A 9,158-nucleotide genomic window follows, 5' to 3' on the forward strand; every position below is an offset into this window, starting at 1 on the left:
ACCACGGGCGGCAGCCGCCGTCCCCCCAGTGTGGGGCCAACGTTGGCCCAACGTCATATTGCCAACGTTGGCCCAACGTCATATTGCCAACGTTGGCCCAACGTCATATTGCCAACCGTGACCGTGCCAACCAAATGCCAACGTTGGCCCAACGTAAGCATGCTATCTAAGTTAATCAAAATACCCTACAAATATCACACAGGTCTTCTCTAACACAGAGTTGCAATACGTAGAGGTAACATAAACCCTAACCCAAATAGTAGTCATAACGATAATTAACACACGTAGGTACTGCATCCAAGACCAAATTCTGTATTTTTACGTCGTGTTGTAGAAGTAAAGCGTTGATGAAGTGCAATCTCATGACGGTATAACAATGCATCCAGCGCTGCTACAACATTGCAAATGAAGGAGCGCGTGAGCAAGCACAAACTCTATGATGAACCGCGGCGGAACATTCACCCGTTGCTTCTGGTACGGCGAAACGCCGTGAGCCCTGTAGTCGTCCTGCGTCATGGACTGGGCCGTGAAAGGTATGCCAGAAGCCACGGGCTTGTGTTCAGGTTTGTAGGACATCGGTTTCGCGGACGCCTGTCTCGTGAATGCTTCCCGGCGTGATGCCTGACCTTGATCCAAGGTCACTTGAAGCTGGTCGGTGGCTCGCTTCTGTGGCCTGTAATGGGGGAGAACCGATCACGTAAAAACCACACGCATGGACTGCACACCAAAATCGCGCACTAGATTCGATTAGATTCTATTCCGATTAGATCCGTGTACTCTCTGCCAAAAACTTGAGATAGCTATACATCCTTATTCTTGTCACTATGGTTGATAAGACAGTGGCAGTTTAAACTGGGGAGGTATAGCTTTACATGCATACATAGTGACCCATGTATAATGTTATATATACAAACATATAGCTTATATATAAATAACATAATTTATTATGATTATTATTATGACTATTATTATTATTATTATTATTATTATTAAATAACCGTAATATTAGTATGTTATATATTATCCCTGTTGCCAATTTATGGTGCGCAGTAAAAGTCTCAAGAACATTTTCCCCGATATAACACGGGACAACGTCAAGAATAAATAGAATACAACAATAGGCGTCATCTCATCAATACAGTTCCTCGCTTACCTTGGCAGAAACTGAGGGTCCGGATAATCCGACCTGGACACGGTGGTGGCATCGAATGGGGGATACGAACTAGCTGGCTTGCTGTTCGGCTTGAGACTCCTCTGTTTGGGAGCAGTCTGACCTCTAAAGCTCTCTTTACTCGTGGTCTCACCTCGGAAGGGAACAGGATTCGGTTGGTATTCAACCAATTCTCGTCTTGGTCTAGAAGCACGAAGTTGGAAATCATACTAAAGGAGACTCCTCTGAAGTTCCATACACCTAAAGTTCGGCAAGATACTCCTGCACCCCTCATCAGATTGGTCAAGTTATCATTATCAGTTTGCCTGACTTGTATGAATATGTGCATGTTTGCACCACTTCGCTACCAAGCACTGTCTTTAGAACATCTCCCCGCAACAGTTATTATTTAGTTTCCTGTCAATCATGTCAGGTGGATATTGATAAAACAATAGACGCTCTCACTGAATTTATTTAGAGTCATTGCAATGAAACCTTTGTGCATACAAACAACATTATATTTGGTATTAAAAACAATGCATCATAACCCTAACCTCTGCTGAACGGGATGTTCTCTGTAGTTGTCTCTGGTAGTGGCCAGATGAATTGGAGCAACAGATACGAGCTCACTCTTAACAGACCTCAAGCTTTTCGGCTTCGATTGATCGTGAAACGGTGGCAAGGTTGAAGTGTCATGTATGGCGCCCCCTTGTGGCCTACAAAGACCACCGTCGGAACAGAGCTAGATTGGTTTATTAGTATTCCATGTCTACATATGTACGATACATAACATTCTGACACCCTGTTAGTGTTACAAGTATGGACAATAAGACATGCAGCCAGATATATGCACATAAAATCGTCATTCACCATGCAGGACGTACAAATTTAAACGTGTAGAATATACAGATTTAGGATACCACATTAAAATAACAGACAATGAAAAATAACAGCAATAACACACTTTGTCCATTTTATATTCAAATCAAATTATACAATTGTCTACCTTATTGGAGTGTGATAGTCTTTATAATCACTTCCTGCAGTAGTTTCACCTTCAAATGGGGCATTTGAAGCAAATGGTTTGTTCTCCGGTTTAAAACTCTTCTGCTTAGGAAGTGCCTGCCCTGTAAATGTCTCCTTATTCGTGGTTTGCCCTTGAAATGGTTCTGCAGTCGGAACATATTTAGCAGCCTCTGGTCTCGACCTGTAATAATGAATTACATGATGAACATATCAATAGAAAATGTATAGTAGAGAGAGATACACACATTAAGAGTATGTATGTAAAGTATGTACGATCGTGGTTGTATCAACGATACCTCCAACAGGCCATGAATTTACTGAGTAGCCTATGCTTCTGACCTCTAATAGAACATACTTTATAGGCACTACACAACAAATCCATCAAATTTATTGACTGACCAGTTGATTGTATTATGACCTCATGCCTGACCTGTAATAGACAGTTCCATTTAGGCCCCATCTGCAATACATCCAACAACTGTGTTTGATGCGCTGCTGGCTACCCATCATGACCTCGTAGAGTAAGAAGTTATCCCATAGTAACGTCAAAGAGTAATCTAGCACGGTTATGTACTCACCTTGCTTGAATTGGATGTCCTCTATATTCACTCATCGTTGTCGAGGTGCTTTCAAACGGAATGCTGGAAGCGGTGTATTTGTTCTCCGGTTTAAAGCTTTTCTCTTTACGTCCTGCGTGCCCAGCGTAGGAATCCTGTGACGTGGTCTTGCCCTCAAATGGTTCCAGATTTGGTTCATAGAGTGTCACCTCTTTTCCACGCCTATGAACGTAAAAAACTGCAGACATATATACGAGAACGAATTCAAAACTAATGTTACATGTGATCGACACTCTACGAAAATTTGTTTCATCTTTATTTGCTTAGTAACCATACTGAGTGTAGTAAGAAATCACGAAATGATTTACCAACCCGTCTTCAATATGAACAAGTGCCGCAGTGCGACAGGGCTCATCTGGTGTCTGGTGTTCTGCTGATAAATTCATTTGTGCATAGCAAGACGTCTTATACATAAGTCTTCTTTATTCTTGTTTGACTTTCGTAGCCAATTCGAAAAAATATATCAGCTACACTTTCGCACCCACCTAATCTCTATGCATTGCAGACACATGTGCATTGCAGGTTGGCAGGCAACAATTATGATTAGAAGCGTGCCAGCCATGGGCTGCCCCGTGTTTTTGCCTACCCACGCGAGCATTCACTGATTCAGCCTTCAGGGTGCTATAGACAGACTGCTTTAGAAAATAATATGATATAAGGAGCGTAAACCTTGTTCAACAAACATTTGCCTTTGCAATTAAACTGTGCAACTGTAGCCTCACATTCACACAGGTATGGGCTCTAATAATAGCAAAAGCAGTTCAGTCCTTTGTTAACAGTCAACAAATCAATGTTTAACCCTCCTCTTGAGGGTCAAAAGGTTATCCGACACTTACTCTTTGCATGTCAGCGGAAAGTACATTTCATGGTCCTTTCAATAAAGCCATAAAAAAGGTAGGTCACCGCTGAAACAAAAAAGTTTTTCAATCGCTCCGTCAAACCATGTCCTCAGACAATGTCTAAAATCTGCCCTGTGCCCCATTGACCTTTGACCTGTGACCTCCAATTTCAGCACAGTGATGACTTTTCCTACCATGATGCTATACACCGACTATCACGAGCCTAGGTCGAGCCGTTTAGATTTGTGCCACAATTCTGCATTTCCTCCCTATACCTTAAGTTAGAGGGAATGTTCCCCCTTCTTTTACACCTCTTGACCTTTGACCTTTGACCCCCAGCTTCGACATCCCAACTCGTTTTCGGATTACCCCCCCCACATCCCGAATATCGTGACCGTACGTTGAGCGGTTAAGATTTGTGCCCAACTGTTGACGCACGGACGCACGAACGGTCGCACGGCCGGACGGACGCACGCTCATGCGATTTTACAAGCTGCATCTGACTATGTCAGATGAGCTAAAAACACTGCTTTAGTTGTACCTTGCTTGGAGAGGGTGCTCCTTAAATGTCTCTTTGTTTGTGGTTTCACTTTGAAATGGCACTGGGTGTAGTTTATATTCTGGCATCTCTTTACTTTTCCTGTGCACATAATGAAAGCAATAATGTCAATTCAATTAGACAGTATAGGTACCTTGTTACGTTTTTAGATATAATGAAAATTTGATGTCGAATCTATGGTAGTCATTATTTGAAAAATTCAAAAAAACTTAAACTTCAGTTACTGTTCACCTTGGTTGAATAGGATGTTCTTTATATTCACTCTTTGTTGTAGAGAGGCCTGCGAAGGAAACACCTGAAGCTACTGGTTTGTTCTCAGGCTTGAATCCCATTTGCTTAGGAACTGTCTGCGCAGTGAATGATTCCTTACTGGTAGACTGGCCCTGGAATGGTGCTGGATTAGGTGTGTTCACGGCAGGCACTTGCTGCGATCTGTAAATACAAAAACAAGAGACACATGTAGGGAGTTAGAGTATCTCACAGGAGATATAGCTAATCGTATAGTCTCAACCGTTGGAAAAATGTCAGTAGCAGATAATGTGGCTATTATACAATTAAGCTAGATTTAGTGCAGACCAACCAGAAAATATCTGAATAGTAGCTTATTCTAATAACGTTTGTAGCATACTTCAGTATGATAACTTCTCTTCTTGAGATATGTATAGAACTGTGAATAATTATTAATGCACAATAGACAACGAGCAAGGGACAATAATCGATCGAGGAATAACGGACAATTATCAATGGATAGAAGACACCTTTCAGCACAGTAAGCTTTTGTAGCTTTTACTTTAATAAATTATTAGCACTAATAAATGACTACCCCGCACCTTGCTTGAACTGGATGCGCCTTGAATTCACTCCTAGCAGTGGTGCTGCTCTCAAATGGAGTATCGGAGGCAAGCGGTACATTTTCAGGTTTGAAACTTTTCTGCTTTGCAACTAGCTGTCCTGTGAAAGAGTCCTTGGTGGTGCTTTGCCCTTGAAATGGTGCAGGGTTTGGTGTGTATTGCGCAGCGTCTTTCTGCTGCCTGTAAATTCCAACCGGCTATTAAAATAACCAGCTTTACTCTTGTATGAATATCCAAATCATTCATGTTTAGTTTTATATGCAATGTGATTCTGCCACCACTGCAATTCAATCAAGCCATCATCCTAAATATACGTGTTTTTATCCAAAACAATAAAGAAAAATAACAAATAAATAAAAATAAATACAAAAATGAATTAAAATGATATGTTTATTCTGTTAAAACATGGCAATGCCAAACGATATATCAAATTAAATGAGAAGAACACATATGCTTATACATTTATGATATTCATTCATAACCATGCCATGACTTTGTATTGCACTAAACATAAAACAAATATTGAATATAATATTAAACACACATATGCTATACTCAATATACTAAAAAGCTCTCTCAGTAACTCTGCAGGTATGTATATGTTACCTTTTGAATTATTCCTTTATAACTGTAGTATATATAGTATAAATGAGTACATAATATCATGATATCAAAGTAATCGCAGATAAAGCATCACAAATATATATCCACACTTGAGTTACTTGTGACAGCTGTCTTCTTTATGAATCTCATTAATTTGATAAGCACCCTTTAGAAAATCATGATATGCAACAAATCATACAACTCCTATAATTTAAATTTGTGATAACTCACTAATTTATACCAACGAGACCATTGAGAAACAGAAGATCAATCTCAAGCTCTATCTCTATCTTTATCTCAATGAGTAATTCCAATGCTGAATGACTCAGCGTCAACTTTATAGCTCTACGGCACTTAACAACATCCCTATCAAACCCGCATAGGGTAGTGTAGGGAGAGAAAGCATATAGAGCAGAAAAGAGAGACCTTTCACATTTTCACGTGAAGTAGCAAACACCTCATTTGGCCGTAGTTTACTATAATGCTTCGAATGCAGTCATAATGCATGCGTGCAAACTGCAACAGTACGTGCTGCTAATTCAATGCAGTGCACTAGCATATATTTCATATACGGTTTAAAAACAGTTTCACTTTCAGGAAACTCAGTATGATAGAAAGTTAAATACATATGTATATTGCTATGAACACCTATACAATGTGTGATGGTAGTATATGTAAATATTGTATAGATATATATGTTCATGATATTGCCTATAAATTGCACATGTAAAGTCGAATTACTAAGCAGCATGAACAGATTAGCAACAAGCAATTTTGATCTGTGTAACCTAGCCTCTAATCATAACAAAATTATTATGAAGAACTACAATAAGACTACACCCTTCTGGCATTACAGTTTTGTGCCGTGTTACGATTAAAACTACATGAACTTACTTTGTGGAGTCTTGCCGTCTACACACGCGAACCCCAACCCTATGCAGTCACTGTTTCAGCTCAGGCACATTACAAATGACACGAATAGTAACAGAGTTAGAACTTGTTGTGAGGATTATGCATCTGTTCGACCACGTACCCTGATTAGATGTGTGTTTGCAGTGTCACCGGTTATCAGTGACTTTCTAGTGGCACGTAGGGTTAAATGCCTCACCTTGCTTGCACCGGGTGTTCTTTGTATTCACTCTTCGTTGTGCTGCTGTCAGCAAAGTGAACGGTCGACGCTAACGGTTTGTTCTCGGGCTTGAAACTCTTCTGTCTAGCAGCCGACTGTCCAGTGAAGGTGTCCATACTGGTGGTATGCCCTTCGAATGGCACAGGGTTGGGTGTGTATGGTGCAGCCTGTTTCTTGTATCTGTAACAGTTACACAGATTATGATTACATCACATTACATTACATTCTATTAAATTACATAACACTATATTATTTCACACTAGCTTAATTACATTACATTATGATATATACATACCTTACATTTACTTATGTTACATAATCATAAACCAATCGTACACATTTCTCTTATTACAAAGATATTCATATCAATTTGCATAAGACACCTACAATATAACATAATACTGACCTTGCTTGAACAGGATGTTCCTGAAATTCGCTCTTTGCTGTACTAACAGCTGCAAATGGGACACCAGAAGCTACTGGTTTGTTTTCTGGTTTGAAGCTTTTCTGTCTAGCAGCTGTCGGTCCTGTGAAAGTATCTTTGCTTGTCGTATGTGCTTCAAATGGTTCACGGTGCGGTGTATACTGTGCAGCTTCCTTTTTATATCTATAAGAACAAAACCATCAGATGAATCCAACTATGAGGAACAGCAGCCTAGAACTTGCAACCTCTAGCCTCGCCACCAACAGAGTAGTAAGTACATGTAAGAACTTATCTGCCTGGCCTAGCGCTTGTGATAAACCGTTCGAAAAGATAATGCTTGGCAAAATAGTGACACAAAGTAGGCAATTTGGTGTGTGTGCATGAAAACCATGTTCAAACTGGTCTAGCTTGAGCAACCTATAGCAACACTGTTCAAGGAAGTTCCTTTTAAGTATGCCTATCTCGCTCACGCGGATTACAATAACCAGTGAAACAGAATAATACAGACCTTGCTTGCACAGGATGTTCCTGGAATTGGCTCTTTGCCATACTAACACCTTCAAATGGGACATCAGATGCTACATNGGTGCTGCTACTACTGCTGCTGCTGCTGTTACTGCTGCTACTACTGCTACTAACTTCTACTGCTGCTGCTGCTGCTACTGCTGCTGCTGCTACTGCTGCTGCTGCTGCTGCTGCTGTTACTGCTGCTACTACTGCTACTAACTTCTACTGCTGCTGCTGCTGCTACTACTACTGCTGCTACTGCTGCTGCTGCTGCTGCTGCTGTTACTGCTGCTACTACTGCTACTAACTGCTGCTGCTGCTGCTGCTACTGCTGCTGCCGTTGTTACTGCTGCTGCTGCTGCTGTTACTGCTGCTGCTGCTGCTACTGCTTCTGTTGCTACAGTTCTGTTGCTGCTACTGCTGCTACTGCTGCTGTTGCTGCTACTGCTACTACTGCTGCTACTGCTGCTGCTGCTGCTGCTGCTGTTGTTGCTACTGCTATGACGCACGCAAGCACTCACTCACGCACACTTGCACGTACGCGCACATACAGGCACACACTCACGCACGCCCGAACGCATGTCGGCACGCACGCACATGCAAACTCAAATACCCACCCACACACACACGTAGCCCCAACTGCAGACTATTCTTATCAAGCAAGCAAACATCTTCTGCGTTTACGACTAAAAAATCGTTTGCTTGCTTGATAAGAATGGTCTGCAGTTGCGGCTACGTGACCGAGCCGGGGTGGCGGGATGGTAGGTAGACAGTTGAGTTTATCGGGTGAGTCAACGTAAAATGACAGGTGCGATAATGCTACTATTAGCGATGGCTGGATTTATTAGTTCACACGAACTCAACTCATAAGAAATTTGGCAAGTAGTAAAATCCACATCGTGACTCGGTGATATAGAGCATTCATATAGTATAAAAGATTGCAGTAACGCCATTTAAGAGAGGGGTTATTCAGAGAGAGAGAGAGAGAGAGAGAGTGAGAAAAAAAAGAGAGAGAGAAAAAGATAGAGAGAGAGTAAGATCAAGACAGAAAGAGGAAGAGAGATTTGTGAGAAAGAAAAAGAGAGAGAGACAGAGAGAGAGAGAGAGAGAGAGAAAAAAAGGGGGGAGAGCGAGAGAGAGGGCGAGAGACAGTGGGAGAGGAAGAAAGGAGAGGACAATATGGAACGGGAATATATATACTGATGCTATAATATATACTGTTGCTGCTGTTACTGCTGCTACTACTGCTGCTACTACTGCTGCTACTGCTGCTACTGTTGCTACTGCTGCTGCTGCTACTGCTGCTACTGCTGCTGCTGCTGCTGCTACTGCTGCTACTGTTGCTACTGCTGCTGCTGCTACTGCTGCTACTGCTGCTGCTGCTGCTGCTACTGCTGCTACTGTTGCTACTGCTGCTGCTGCTACTGCTGCTACTGCTGCTGCTGCTGCTGCT

At 41.6% G+C, this 9,158-nt stretch overlaps 2 protein-coding genes across 2 annotated transcripts in view; both read right to left on the reverse strand.

The window, feature by feature from the left end:
• Nucleotides 1-2,202, reverse strand: part of LOC106821177 — a 4,755-nt gene extending 2,553 nt beyond the window's left edge. Inside the window, exons 1-4 of the mRNA XM_014825870.1 lie at nt 2,157-2,202; nt 1,705-1,805; nt 1,154-1,354; nt 463-673 (exon numbers count right to left, since the gene is read on the reverse strand). Of these exons, the coding sequence (XP_014681356.1) occupies nt 463-576 (114 nt within the window). The 5' untranslated portion in view covers nt 577-673; nt 1,154-1,354; nt 1,705-1,805; nt 2,157-2,202. The remainder of the gene's footprint in view (nt 1-462; nt 674-1,153; nt 1,355-1,704; nt 1,806-2,156) is intronic.
• The window catches only part of LOC106821172, a 28,208-nt gene continuing 20,199 nt past the window's right edge, over nt 1,150-9,158 (reverse strand). The window contains exons 13-19 of the mRNA XM_014825865.1: nt 5,022-5,222; nt 4,423-4,623; nt 4,174-4,272; nt 2,755-2,955; nt 2,157-2,357; nt 1,705-1,866; nt 1,150-1,354 (exon numbers count right to left, since the gene is read on the reverse strand). Of these exons, the coding sequence (XP_014681351.1) occupies nt 1,150-1,354; nt 1,705-1,866; nt 2,157-2,357; nt 2,755-2,955; nt 4,174-4,272; nt 4,423-4,623; nt 5,022-5,222 (1,270 nt within the window). The remainder of the gene's footprint in view (nt 1,355-1,704; nt 1,867-2,156; nt 2,358-2,754; nt 2,956-4,173; nt 4,273-4,422; nt 4,624-5,021; nt 5,223-9,158) is intronic.

The sequence above is a fragment of the Priapulus caudatus genome, unplaced genomic scaffold (genome assembly GCF_000485595.1).
Source record: "Priapulus caudatus unplaced genomic scaffold, Priapulus_caudatus-5.0.1 Scaffold62, whole genome shotgun sequence".
Classification (NCBI taxonomy): domain Eukaryota; kingdom Metazoa; phylum Priapulida; class Priapulimorpha; order Priapulimorphida; family Priapulidae; genus Priapulus; species Priapulus caudatus.